Source organism: Rhinopithecus bieti, unplaced genomic scaffold, assembly GCF_001698545.2.
Source record: "Rhinopithecus bieti isolate Rb0 unplaced genomic scaffold, ASM169854v2 scaffold_47995, whole genome shotgun sequence".
Taxonomy (NCBI): domain Eukaryota; kingdom Metazoa; phylum Chordata; class Mammalia; order Primates; family Cercopithecidae; genus Rhinopithecus; species Rhinopithecus bieti.
In genome coordinates this window covers 1,760,741-1,774,418 of record NW_016819498.1, presented here as the reverse complement: position 1 = coordinate 1,774,418, position 13,678 = coordinate 1,760,741, and the positions used below count along the sequence as shown (strand labels likewise).

Genomic DNA, 13,678 nt, shown 5'->3' with positions numbered 1-13,678 from the left:
AAAAAAAAAAAAAAAAAGAAGGGAAAGTATCTTTTTTTTTTTTTTTTTTACAAAACTAAATGGAAACGTAATAAACTAATGTAAACGGTAACCTGTGGAGGAGTACGAAGACTCTTCTAAGAAAAGTCTATTTACTTTAAAATCTGGTTATCATTTCTGAAACATTATACTGTATTATCTATTCAAAAACATTAAATGTTTAGAGGGCAGACAATACACTAAAACATTAATAGTGATTATCCCGGAAGGGTGGGAGTCAGGTTTTGTTTTCTGCTTCTGTACTTTCACGACCAGAAAAAGGATGCACTTTTTGGAAAAGATGTTCGGCGACCTCGGAGGACACCGTCTCTGTGGAGTCGGGAAGGAGGAGGGCCGGGATGCGAAGGCAACGCTTTGCAGGTGATCGGATGGATTTGTTCCCACATGGGAGAGAACAGAGCACAGCATATTTGTGTACTACTAGGAGGGAAACACGAAAAAAGCAGAGCATAGAAACGCAAGCACAGGATGGTGGTGGCCAAGAGGCGCCTGCCCCTAGTGACCTCACTTCCGCGGCCAGTGCGAGAGGCGAGGGAGCTCCAGCCCTGCCTGTAAGTTCTCGGAAGTACGCGGCGGAGAGGACGAAAAACGGAGGGCCAGTCTGTTGCGGCTGTGGTGGAGAGGAGAAACCAGGAAGAAGAAGCTCACCTTCCACTAGGCGACCGTAACCGCCGCAGCGGAAGGCGAGCGCAGACATCAGCAGCAGCGGCCCCCCAAATCTCGCCCCTTGTCCTGGCGGAAGCGGGAGCCGGAAAGACGCACGCCGCAGGGGCGGGACTGGAGAGGGGCTCCGCGCTGATCTCGCGAGAGCGTTAGAGGGCGGAAGCGCTATTCGAGCAGGATGAGGTTCGTGGTTGCGTTGGTCTTCCTGAGCGTCGCAGCGGCTGGTAAGACCCTCCATCCCGCATCCCACTCTTGCCCCCAGGTCCCCCATTCTCACCTCGGCAGGTAACTTCTAGGCTTGCTTCTTCCCTGTCCGACCCACCTCTCCGCTCGCCATCATCTCCCGCCCCACCCCCAATCCCCATTCCCCGCTGCTCCCAATATCTTCCAGCTCTGAGGAGTTCCTTCTTCCGGCCTGCCCTTCTCTGGTGCTAACTCCTTTTTCTATTTTAGGAGCCGCGCAGCTCTCGGAAACCGCAAGTGTCAAGAAAGAAGAAGCTGGAGTTCGGCCTTCTACAGAAAACGTCTCCACTCACCCCACCTTGAGCCAACGGCCTGGAGGCTCTACCAAGTCGGATCCGGAGCTGCACACTGCAGTAGATAGCCCTAGCAGGTCGAATCCGGAGCTGCAGACTTCAAAAGACAGCCCTAGCAAGTCGGGTGCGGAGGCGCAGACCCCAGAAGACAACCCCAACAAGTTGGGTGCGGAGGCAAAGACCCAAAAAGACAGCTCTAGCAAGTCAAGTTCGGAGGCTCAGATCACAAAAGACAGCTCCAGCAAGTCGGGTGCGGAGGCAGAGACCCAAAAAGACAGCCCTAGCAAGTCGGGTTCGGAGGCGCAGACCACCAAAGACAGCACTAGCAAATCGGGTGCGGAGGCGCAGACCCCAAAAGACGTCCCTAATAAGTCGGGTGCCGACGGCTCCAGCAAGTCGGGTGCGGAGGATCACATCCCAAAAGACGTCACTAACAAGTCAGGTGCGGAGAAGCAGACTCCAAAAGACGCCTCTAATAAGTCCGGTGCAGAGGAGCAGGGCCCAATAGATGGGCCTAGCAAGTCAGGTGCGGAGGAGCAGACCCCAAAAGACGGCCCTAGCAAGGTGGTTCCAGAGCAGCCTTCCAGGAAAGACCATTCCAAGCCCATCTCCAACCCTTCTGATAACAAGGAGCTCCCCAAGGCCGACACAAACCAGTTAGCTGACAAAGGGAAGCTTTCTCCTCATGCTTTCAAAACCGAACCTGGGGAGGACACTGACCTCATTTCTTCCCCACAGGAGGAAGTTAAGTCTTCAAAGCCTACTGAGGATGTGGAGCCCAAAGAGGCTGAAGATGATACAGGACCCGAGGAGGGTTCACCGCCCAAAGAAGAGAAAGAAAAGATGTCCGGTTCTGCCTCCAGTGAAAACCGTGAAGGGACACTTTTGGATTCCAGGGGTAGCGAGAAGGATGACCTTTATAGGGAGAGTTCTGGAAATGCCAGCGCGGAGAGCAGCCACTTCTTTGCGTATCTGGTGACTGCAGCCATTCTTGTGGCAGTCCTCTATATCGCTCATCACAACAAGCGGAAGGTAGGTCTAGAGCGGCTTTCGGGAGGGGAGTGGGGTTTTCAGCACCCTGGAAGCTTGGGTTTGGGTGGGTATCCTATCACTGGATGCCCATGAGCACTGAGGACTTTAAAACAAACTTCAGTTTTTTTCCTCAGGCCCCATTAGGCCTTTTTACTCTTGTTTTGTGAATCGTGTTTTCATCCTGTGATCTGTTTACTTTGAGTGTCCTCTGCTACTGCATTAGGAGCCAAGTTAGGCCATTATTAGGATCTGACCTGACGTGGAATCTCCTCCCGTAACTTTGCACTTGGGCCCTTCACAGCCTCAGAGGACCTGAGTACTTGACAGTTAAAACACGTACCTTCCATCCTATTTCCATTCTTGAGACGACATATCATTTCTAGTTTCCTTTCCCAACATTCTCTCTTCCATCAGTGGCACAAAGAGTAGTTTCAATTACTCCATCTTCAATACCAGCAGCAAGGAGCCCAGGGACTTCTGCAATTAATAATAATTAGAAGAAAGCCCAGAAATTGCACAGACACGTACACCTGTTACTTTTTCAGCAGGGTTTGGTTTGTTTATTAGCAACCACTCTAATGACAAAATGATTGGATTTCATATTGCGCCCCCAAAATTTAGAAGCTAGTTTCTGTAACCTGCTTAAAATTGGAGAGTCCATTTCTGGCCATGAGGCCTGTGGCTAGAAAGAATAGAGGGGAAGACCTTTAGTAAAAATGTGCATTCCTGGCTGGGTGCAGTGGCTCATGCCTGTAATCCCAGCACTTTGGGAGGCTGAGGTGGGAGGATCGCTTGAGCCCAGGAGTTCGAGACCAGCCTGGCCAACATAGCAAGACCTCATCTCTACATACAATAAAAAAAAAAATTTAGCCAGATGTGGTGGTGGACGTGTGTGGGCCCAGCTAGTCTGGAGGCTGAAGTGGGAGGATGGCTTGACTGTGGGAGGTCGAGGCTTCAGTGAGCCATGATCACGCCATTGCACTCCAGCCTGGGTGACAGAGTGAGACCTTGCCTCAAAGAAAAAAAGTGCATTTCTTATTCTATGTCCAAGTGTCCATTATGCAGGGTAACCTTGGTCGTGAAATAAGAGTGATAGTATAGTTGATGTAGCAGCGTGGGGTGAAAGAGTACATTTGTAGATAGGAAATTCTGATTATGATTGTTTTCAAAGGAATGTCCTATTGTAGATATCTCTAGGAAGGAGTTGATAGATCTTTGTCTTGTGTACCTTTGAATGAATCATACAGACTTCCTCCTACACGCTAGAACTCAGACAGCATTCTATTTATTTCCTATTAAGCAATACAAAAGATTCTGATGTAATTAGGCTCTGTCTTTCTTAAACTGGTTATAGTTTAAATAGACCTCTGTGAGTGTACTTCTCTTTCTACAGTCAGGGTCATTAACAAATATGCTACCAGGTGACTGCCTCTGATTTCAGAGACTGAACTATGTCATTACCTGTTAATCATTTTCTTTTTCTTTTCCTCAGATCATTGCTTTTGTCCTGGAAGGAAAAAGATCTAAAGTCACCCGGCGGCCAAAGGCCAGTGACTACCAACGTTTGGACCAGAAGGTAAGGAAGGAGGAGCCAGGTCCACAGGAGGGATAGTTAACGTTAGATGGACCCAGTAGTGGGCTTGCGTTTGCCATGGCAGCAGTGGCCGATTCTGGAGGTGCTGTTGCTGTTGCATTCGCCCTTTTTAGACAACAAACTAGAAACATCTAGATACACATATCTCTGACGTTAGAGCTAGAAGAGACCTTCGAATACTCTACAGCAGCTCCCTCCCTTGACAGATGAGGAAATAGGCCCACACAGAAACACTCATTTTTTTTTCCACTAAGTTTCTACTGCAAGTTAGTGGCAAAATCAGGACCTGATAGCAACTCCCTGGTCTCCCAGTCCTGAGCTTTCTGCATTCTACCAGCGCCCCATAAACTTTAATAGGCATTTGAATCACCTTGGGGAATTTTGATAAAAAGCATTGTCTGATTCATTAGATGTGGGGTGGAGCCTATATTTCTACATTCTTTTCTTTTTTTGGAGACAGAGTTTCGCTCTTGTTGCCCAGGCTGGAGTACAGTGGTGCAATCTCGGCTCACTGCAACCTCTGCTTCCTGGGTTCAAGCTATTCTTCTGCCTCAGCCTCCCAAGTAGCTAGGATTACAAGTGCCACCACCACGCCCAGCTAATTTTGTATTTTTGGTAGAGATGGGGTTTCTCCATGTTGGTCAGGCTGATCTCGAACTCCCAACCTCAGGTGATCCACCCGCCTCAACCTCCCAAAGTGCTGGGATTACAGGCATGAGCCACCATGCCCGGCCTATGTCTACATTCTTAGGAAGTTCTCAGGTGAAACCAAATGCCACTGGATCCACACTTTTATGTGGTAAAGCGCTAGACTACGCTCCCTGGAAACGCAAGCCCAGAAGCACATAGGCCTCCAACTCCCCACATCAGCCTGGCTTAAGCACTGTGAGCTGGAGTTCCTGAGTACAGCCAATCGATTCCTCTGTCAGAGAGATAAGCCCTCCTTCCACCCCTATTGGGGGAATGCGCTCCCAGTATTTCAACGTAGGTTCTTTCTGTTTTTCCTAAGTGTCGGCTGGTCTGAGAAATAAAGAGAAAGAGTACAAAGAGAGGAATTTTACAGCTGGGCCTCTGGGGGTGACATAATATATTGGCAGGACCGTGATGTCCCCGAGCTGCAAAACCAGCAAGTTTTTATTAGGGATTTCAGAAGAGGAGGGGGTGTATGAACAGGGAGTAGGTCACAAAGATCACATGCCTCAAAGGGCAATAAAGATCACAAGGCAAAGGGCAAAGCAAAAATCACAAGGCAAAGGGCAAAATTAGAATTACTGATAAGGTTCTGTGTTCAGCTATGCACATATTGTCTTGATAAACATCTGAAACAACAGGAAACAGAGTTCGAGAGCAGAGAACAGGTCTGACCTCAAGTTTACTGGGGTGGGATTTTTTTCCCTACCCTAATAAGCCCGAGGGAGACCAGGGCGTATTTCAGTCCTTATCTCAACTGCATAAGACAAACTCTCCCAGAGCGGCCATTTATAGACCTCCCTCCAGAAATGCAGTTCTTTTCCTAGGGTCTTAATATTTAATATTCCTTGCTAGGAGAAGAATTTAGCAATATCTCTCCTACTTGCACATCCGTTTATAGGCTCTCTGCAAGAAGAAAAATATGTCTCTATTCTGCCCAACCCCACAAGCAGTCAGACCTTATGGTTGCCTTCCCTTGTTCCCTGAAAATTGCTGTTGTTCTGTTCTTTTTCAAGGTGCACTGATTTCATATTGTTAAAACACCCATGTTTTACAATCAGATTTCATATTGTTCAAATATACACATTTTACGATCAATTTGTACAGTTAACGCAATCATCACAGGGTCCTGAGGTGACGTACATCCTCAGCTTACGAAGATAACAGGATTAAGAGATTAAAGTAAGACAGGTGTAATAAATTATAAGAGTATTACTAGGGAAGTGATAAATGTCCATGAAATCTTCACAATTTATGTTCCTCTGCTGTGGCTCCAGCCGGTCCCTCCGTTTGGGGTCCCTGACTTCCCTCAACACACCCCATGGCAGCAGAGCTGAGCAAGGGTCTCTCTAAAGACAACCTGTCTAAGTAGGAAGTACACTCTTGTACTCTACTGCGTTGCTATCAGCGTGCGCCGTTCCTCCTGCTTTCAGCATAGCAACAAGCAGGACATTGGCAAAGAACCATTGGTGGCCCAACTATGAATTGTTCCCAAACTTCCTGCAGGGAACATGATTCTCTTGTACAACTCAATATTAGCTACAGAACGAGCCACTGAGCTCAGAACATCTTTGCTAACTAGTCCAGTAAGCCAGATTGACAATTTAGCTTTGGACTACTACCTTTTCAGATAATTGACTTTAAGGATTTCCCCTTTTTATGATATTTGTTTGTTTGTTTTTGAGACAGAGTCTCACTCTGTTGTCCAGGCTGGAGTGCAGTGGCTCAGTCTTGGCTCACTGCAACCTCCACCACCCAGGTTCAGGCAATTCTCCCGCCTCAGCCTCCCGAGTAGCTGGGATTACGGGCGCCCACCACCACGCCCAGCTAATTTTTAGATTTTTAGTAGAGACGGGGTTTCACCCTTTTGGCCAGGATGGTCTTGAACTCCTGACCTCAAGTGATCCACCCACCTCAGCCTCCCAGAGTGCTGGGATTATAGGCGTGAGCCACCATGCCCAGCTTATGATTTTTAAAAAAATACACATGTCGCTGGGCACAGTGGTTCACGCCTGTAATTCCAACAGTTTGGGAGGCCGAGGCAGGCAGATCACCTGAGGTCAGGAGTTCGAGATCAGTCTGGCCAACGTGGTGAAACTCCGTCTCTACTAAAATACAAAATTGGCCAGGCNCCTCAGCCTCCCAGAGTGCTGGGATTATAGGCGTGAGCCACCATGCCCAGCTTATGATTTTTAAAAAAATACACATGTCGCTGGGCACAGTGGTTCACGCCTGTAATTCCAACAGTTTGGGAGGCCGAGGCAGGCAGATCACCTGAGGTCAGGAGTTCGAGATCAGTCTGGCCAACGTGGTGAAACTCCGTCTCTACTAAAAATACAAAAATTGGCCAGGCACGGTGGCTCAAGCCTGTAATCCCAGCACTTTGGGAGGCCGAGATGGGTGGATCACGAGGTCAGGAGATCAAGACCATCCTAGCTAACACGGTGAAACCCCGTCTCTACTAAAAAAATACAAAACACTAGCTGGGCGCGGTGGCGGGCGTCTGTAGTCCCAGCTACTCCGGAGGCTGAGGCAGGAGAATGGTGTAAACCCGGGGGGCGGAGCTTGCAGCGAGCTGAGATCCGGCCACTGCACTCCAGCCTAGGCGACAGAGCGAGACTCCATCTCAAAAAAAATAAAATAAAATAAAATAAAATAAAATAAAATAAAAATACAAAAATTAGCTGGGCGTGGTAATTCCAGCTACTACTGAGGAGGCCAAGGTGGGGGAATCGCTTGAACTTCGGAGGCAGAGGTTGCAGTGAGCCAAAATCATCCCACTGCACTCCAGCCTGGGCAACAGAGCAAGACTCCATCTCAAAAACAAAACAAAAACAAAAATAAAAAACACATGTAAATAATTCACAATACAGAACAGTATGAAGCAGAAGCCAGGATTCCTATCTCTCCAAGTGTATATCTTTCTAGTGTTGTGTTTCATTTCAAACTTTAAAAATCATTTTGTGTGCTATTTTAATTAATTGCTGTGTCTGTGATGGTGGGTCAGTATGTCTTAATTCTGAATGTGTTCCCTGCACCTCCTAAAAGATCTTTTTTTTCTCCCCAAAGTCATAACAGAATGGTATATTCCTCTGGAAAAAGATGAACGTCACCAATGGATTGTGCTGCTCTCGTTTCAGCTTTGAATTTTTGTCCTTGAGAACCTTGTCCTCCCTGCTGATTTGTTTCTAAATCAAAAGAAATGAAGAAAAAAGTACTGTGACCTAAGAGACACCCTCCTCTAGGATTTAGTGGCAAGTCTGGGCTGGCAGAGGTAGAGGGTTGCTTTGGGGTTTGCACCTGCACTTTGGTGACATCGTTCTTCTGTGTTCCCTTTATTTATGCTGGTGGCTTCCATCCATTCCTCCTCTGAGTGTGAGTGGAGGGCCATGTGGAAACATGGCTATGACCAAAGGGATATCCCAGTCTGGGCAGGTTGCGCTGCTGACCACCCTCCCTGGGGCCCGGGCTCTGTAGGAAAGCTGGCCCTTGACTGTGGCATTGCACTCTGCACTGTTTCTCTCTGCAGACCTAGGGGAAAACTGCAGGTAGAAGTGCTTTTCTACTAAGGCTTCTTTGGGGGGGATGTGCCCTACAGAAGACATAGAAGATGGGGAAATACCGATGGGCAAAGAGCTACTTTGAATACATAATTCTCTTCAAAGACTTCAGCAGCAAACCAAAACAGCAGGTTAAAAAAAAAAATGCTTTTCTGGGTGCAAGTCTAACCTGTCTAGTGTGAGATCTTCTTGATTTTCTGATTATTTTATATAACTTGAAACAAAGTGAATCAGCTTCCACTTGGTTGTGCCGAGCATAATACAGAACTTGGGCTTCCTGGCAGTGAGGCCACTGTCCCATCACAGATTTTTAAAATAAATATGATTTGAAATAGTGTGATCTTTCACACAATCATACTCAGTAGGAACTTTTTGAAATAGGGCAAGTTCATGTTTCATGCGAGAAAACATGAAGGAGGGTTTTGGTTTTGGTCTGCAGTTTTTCCAAAGGGCTTTTATGAGATACATTTCCCACAAAGTCCATTTGGCCTTTGTTGCCTACAACAGACAAAATAGACTTAGATTTATTAATAGAAACTAACCATACTCTCTGCCCATTTTTACCTCATTGTATTTAGTGGTCCTTTAATCTGATATAAGATGCCAAGGGTATTTGATAAAAATTATTCTTCCATGCCGTGTCAGGAGTTAATGCAAATGAAGAGATTCCATGCGTTCCCCTGGGATAAGTGAGGTTAGTGTCTTAGACCACACTATTGTTTGAAGGTTTATCTCTTCTAGTCATGCTCTTCCACATTGTAGACAGCCTAAAGAGAGTTGTTTTTGAGCTGATCTCAGGGAAGTACAAATAACTTGGGAGATGAGGGACAAAAGATGATTCTGTGTAAGTCTGAAGAAAGGACCATGCTGCTTATATTATCTTCCACCTTGCTTAAAACAGCCCATAGCTTTGAGTTGATATTTTCATTCTTGGCAGGTAGCCTACTTTATGGAGGTAAGGAATGAAGACCTACCCTTGGGTCATTCTCTGTACTGATGCAGCAGTCTTCTAATACTTTGCACCAACCTGAGGAATCTTCTTTTAGGCTCCTCTAGCATCCCCTAAGACTGTGGCTATTGCACTTCTCTCTCCCTGCCTGCCTCCCTTATCCCTGCCTTTCCCCTCCTCATGTTTTCTGATCGTACCCATCTATACCAGCTCCTTTCCTTCCACCTTCGTATGCACCTGGATTTTTCTGTTCCCAACTGTCCTATTTGTTATTCATCCTGCTACTCAACTTCTCTAGCATGTTGCTTACCTTAAGTTGCCATTCATTCTCTTCATGACTTTTACCAACTCATTTCGGTCTCTGTCTGTCAACTATGCTTTGCTGAAGGTTACCAGTTATCAGATTACCAAATCCATGGCTTTTTCTCAAAGCTTAGTCTTGTCCTTGATAGAACTGGACACTATTGACCATTAAAATGGAAATTCCCCTTTCTTGATGTCTCTGACAAATGGTCCTTTGCTTTATCTTGTGCTGGTGGGGAAGAGGCCCTCAAAGCCAGGCCTTTCTATTCCTTTGACTGTCTCCTCAGCCATTCACATCCATTCTTCATCCTTGGAGTGAGTGATTCCCAAGTCTTTGTCTTGGCTTAGTACCTAAAGAACCCAGTGCTGCTGGGATTGAAGAGTTCAGCTTGGTTGTCACAGAAAGGAATTTCTCTCTTCTGCCCATCAGCCTGCCCCTTCCAACTGTCCAGGTCAGTCTTCAGTCACCTGAATTCCTAACTGCAGACTTTTGCCCTTTTTCTCTCTCATCACCAAAGTCCTATCCGTTTTTTAAAAAATAAAAGATCCTTAGCTACAGTCTTTTCGTTTTCCTTGCTTCTCTTGTTGCCCGCCTCCAGCCCATTTTACTTCTCTTCCATTTTGTTTTTTCAGATCCACATTTACTGGGTTTCCTGTGCAGCTTCTTGGAAAGAAGTTCATTCAATCTTGGAAAGACTGATCTTTCCAAAATATTTACCCTGGTCTGAAGCTTTGGTCTGAACTTCTCGAGGCTTAGAGAACCCAGTTACAGACCTTTTGGGGTTCAAGATGCTACAGATTGACATCCTCCTGCCTGTCTTTCTCTCATCCCAACCTGGCCAAGGTCCCTCCTGTGGGGTACCCATCTGTGCCTTTATTCTGGCTGTTCCCTCCACTTTCTGGCTTCCCATGGTTCTTTGGTTAGGTTTCTCTTCCTTTTCTTCTTTCTCCTGCCTTCCCCAATCTGCCTGTTTCTTCAGGGCCCAGCTTGTTTCCTCGTACACCTTCTTCACTACCCCACCCCAAATTGTCGACTCCTTCCCTCAGCCCCACTAGCTCTTCCTCATGCCACTCCTTTCAGAACTTCAACAAACCAGGGCAGTCAGGAACTGAAGTCTGTCTGGTCTCCCCAAGCAAACTAAGCTCTTGAGGGACAGCCCTTGGCAATGCTTTCCCGTCCGCTGAGCATGGTGACCTTCCTTAGGACTTCCAGAGTTCAGTTCCTTCTGGCAGATATGTTTTCTTTCTCCATGCCATATGGATGTGACTCAAATGTGGGGTCCCACAGCTTTTCCTGGCTACCACTTGCTGTGACCTTATACATGTTGGGTTTTGCTCTTGTAAAGGAGAGCAGGAAGAAAGGTTGGTTTCAGAAACCAAGAGGGATGGCAGTGGACGAGTATATTTTGTCACAGAGTCCACAGAGCTGAGCTTTTGAGCAGACTCTGAGAAGTATCATTGCTTGTGTTGAAAGAATACAACAGGATTTAAGTTTCTCTTTAGAAATTGCACTGAAGAAAGGCAGGGCGTGGTGGCTCACCTCTGTAATCCCAGCACTTTGGGAGGCCGAGGTGGGCGAATCATGACATCAAGAGATCGACACCATCCTGGCCAACATGGTGAAATCCCGTCTCTAATAAAAATACAAAAATTAGCCGGGCGTGGTGGCGTGCACCTGTAGTCCCGGCTACTAGGGAGACTGAAGCAGGAGAATTGCTTGAATCCGGGAGCTGGAGGTTGCAGTGAGCCGAGATCACGCCACTATACTTCAGCCTGCCAATAGAGCGAGATTCCATCTCAAAAAGAAAAAAAAAGCACTGAAGAAAATACCACACATCAAAGGAAAACTTATTTTCTGCATGGTGTCTTTTCAAAGATAGAATATTTGAAGCATGTTTCCTGGAGATTGTGTGGATGAGGGTGAGCTGGCTGAGGCATCGTTCAAGCTGGGGGTAGGTGTATAAGAAGCACGTGCAGCCACAAGAGGCACCTCCTATAGTCAGCTAAGGGCTTCCCTTTTTGCTCCCAGCTTTTGGGTGAAGGGTGATTTCTGTTAGACAAATCTGTGCTTCAGTCATAGATGTTAATAGAGGAAGCAGTTTTCCTGCCACAGATTCCTGAATAGAGTCGCTGAAAGAGTCTACTTCCGGACTCAGGAGAAGTTGAAGGCCAGTCTGTGTAGAAAGGCTGAGGCAACGGGGAAAGACTTGACAGCTAGTTACATATGCTCTGACATAGTACCCCCGTGATGGCTTCCAGTGACACATGTGCTGATAGAATTCTAAACCTCTGGAATTTCCCTGCTGGTTAATTCTATGGCCCTTGACTGTACAGGGTAACCTGATGCCAGATGCTGTGGGCGTGATGAGAACTAGAGAACTTGCAGTGTGGAGGAAGCTGTGTGAGGCACCAGACCCTGTGCTTCTGCAGGCCATTTCCTGAAAACCCCGGTTAGAAAGGTTGGGTTTAGTGTGACTTGCTTGAGCAAGAGTCCTTGGAAGAGATTTTGAGGTTTAATTTAATGATATCTCCAGAGCTAACAGTGACTCAATTCAGCTAGTTCCGCAAGTCAGATGTAAACTTAGAGTCTCCTTTGTGAAGGGTTTGGGTCTGAGCTGTATAGTATGTCAGTCGGTAAGCCAGTCCTTCACCCTCTGATAGATATTCCTTTAATTCACCAGACTTCATGTTGGATACATTATTAATAGTTGAAATTGTTTCTCTTCTTTTGTATTTTCCCAGTTAATAGATGGCTACTGTTTCCACAATGTTTTATATTTTCAGCTTTTTGTCACTTAACTATAATTACTTAATTTTATTTTTTTAAAGCTTGTTGCGGTCTAATGAGAAGTATTTTTCAGTGCATAATGTTTTCCCGAGCTTCTGTTAATGCCATCCCGATGTAGTTTTGTTTTGTTGAACAGAAACCAAAATAAATTTCAAAATGTTAAAGCAATGGATTTAATACATTTATTTATTTTATTTTATTTTATTTTTGAGACAGAGTCTTGCTCTGTCACCAGGCTGGAGTGCAGTGGTGCGATCTTGGCTCACTGCAACCTCTGCCTCCCAGGTTCAAGCGATTCTCCTGCCTCAGCCTCCTGAGTAGCTGGGACTACAGGTGCACGCCACCACGCCCAGGTAATTTTTGTATTTTTAGTGGAGACGCAGTTTCACCATGTTGGCCAGGATTGGTCTCAATCTCTTCCCCGTGATCCGCCCACCTCAGCCTCCCAAAGTGCTGGGATTACAGGCGTGAGCCACGGCACCCGGTCAATAAATTTATGAATATTACATTAAGATGAACTACAATAACACCTTTGGCATGTCAGTTTAACATAAGTGAAAGGTCCTTTTTATGCCTTTTGAGCCTTCCTTCACCTTCCATCCAACACACACAGGTACCAGTAAATTGCAGATGCCATTTTTGGGCTTTGCACACTTTCTCTGGCTTTCCATCTTCTGCTCCTGACCAACTCTCCTACCACCTGACTCCTCCCAGCCTGGCTGCCTCTGTTGCTTTCAGTAGCTGGGCCATTGCTGGGAACACTCTGTTGCCTCCCTGTGCTGTCCCCTGCTGTGCCATTGTCTGGAATGCCTTGCAGCCGGTCTCAACACAATAAAGTAATCTTCTAACCAGTCCATGGCCTGACTCCTGACATCACCCTTCGCTGCGNGTAATCCTAGCTACTCGGGAGGCTGAGACACAGGAATCACTTGAATCCAGGAGGCAAAGGCTGCAGTGAGCTGAGATCGTGCCACTACACTCCAGCCTGGGTAACAGAGCGAGATTCTGTCTAAAAAAAATTAAAACAGGCCGGGCATGGTGGCTCTTGCCTGTAATCCCAGCACTTTGGGAGGCCGAGGCGGGAGGATCACGAGGTCGGGAGTTCAAGACCAGCCTGACCAAAATAGTGAAACCCCATCTCTACTAAAAATACAAAAATTAGTCGGGCATGGTGGTGTGTGCCTGTAGTCCCAGCTACTTGGGAGACTGAGGCAGGAGAATCACTTGAACCTAGGAGGTGGAGGTTGCAGTGAGCCGCGATCTCGCCACTGCACTCCAACTTGGGCAACAGAGTGAGACTTCGTCTCAAAAAAAAAAAAACCATATGTAAAATTTTTACCTTGCAGGCCTCTTTGTGGCCTTTAATGCCATACCTAGTCAGGTCAGTTATCTTCTGGGACACTATCTCATTGTTTTCCATTGTTTCTTTTCTCCACATCCTTTGAGATCAACATACAGAAATCAACTATATTTCTATACCTTTGCAGTGGACAATCTGAAAATGAAATAAGAAATAATTGCATT

At 46.4% G+C, this 13,678-nt stretch overlaps 1 protein-coding gene across 2 annotated transcripts; it reads left to right on the top strand.

The window, feature by feature from the left end:
- The first annotated feature begins 421 nt into the window (after positions 1-421).
- TGOLN2 (trans-golgi network protein 2) lies at positions 422-12,322 on the top strand. Of its 2 annotated transcripts, XM_017859013.1 has the most exons (4): positions 422-926; positions 1,156-2,270; positions 3,763-3,846; positions 7,624-12,322. In XM_017859013.1, exons 1-4 carry the CDS (start codon positions 881-883, stop codon positions 7,627-7,629), a joined length of 1,251 nt encoding a protein of 416 aa, XP_017714502.1. In that variant the 5' UTR covers positions 422-880; the 3' UTR covers positions 7,630-12,322. The 2 variants fall into 2 exon arrangements, with proteins under 2 accessions (XP_017714502.1, XP_017714501.1); XM_017859012.1 differs by lacking the exon at positions 7,624-12,322 and having other exon boundaries at positions 3,763-4,326.
- The last annotated feature ends 1,356 nt before the right edge of the window (positions 12,323-13,678 follow it).

Excerpts from the sequence above, each read along its gene's own strand:
- TGOLN2 (XM_017859012.1), top strand. The coding sequence starts at position 881 with ATGAGGTTCGTGGTTGCGTTGGTCTTCCTGAGCGTCGCAGCGGCTG. Across the intron at positions 927-1,155 it reads CCTGAGCGTCGCAGCGGCTG|GAGCCGCGCAGCTCTCGGAA; the intron begins GTAAGACCCTCC and ends TTTCTATTTTAG. Across the intron at positions 2,271-3,762 it reads CTCATCACAACAAGCGGAAG|ATCATTGCTTTTGTCCTGGA; the intron begins GTAGGTCTAGAG and ends TCTTTTCCTCAG.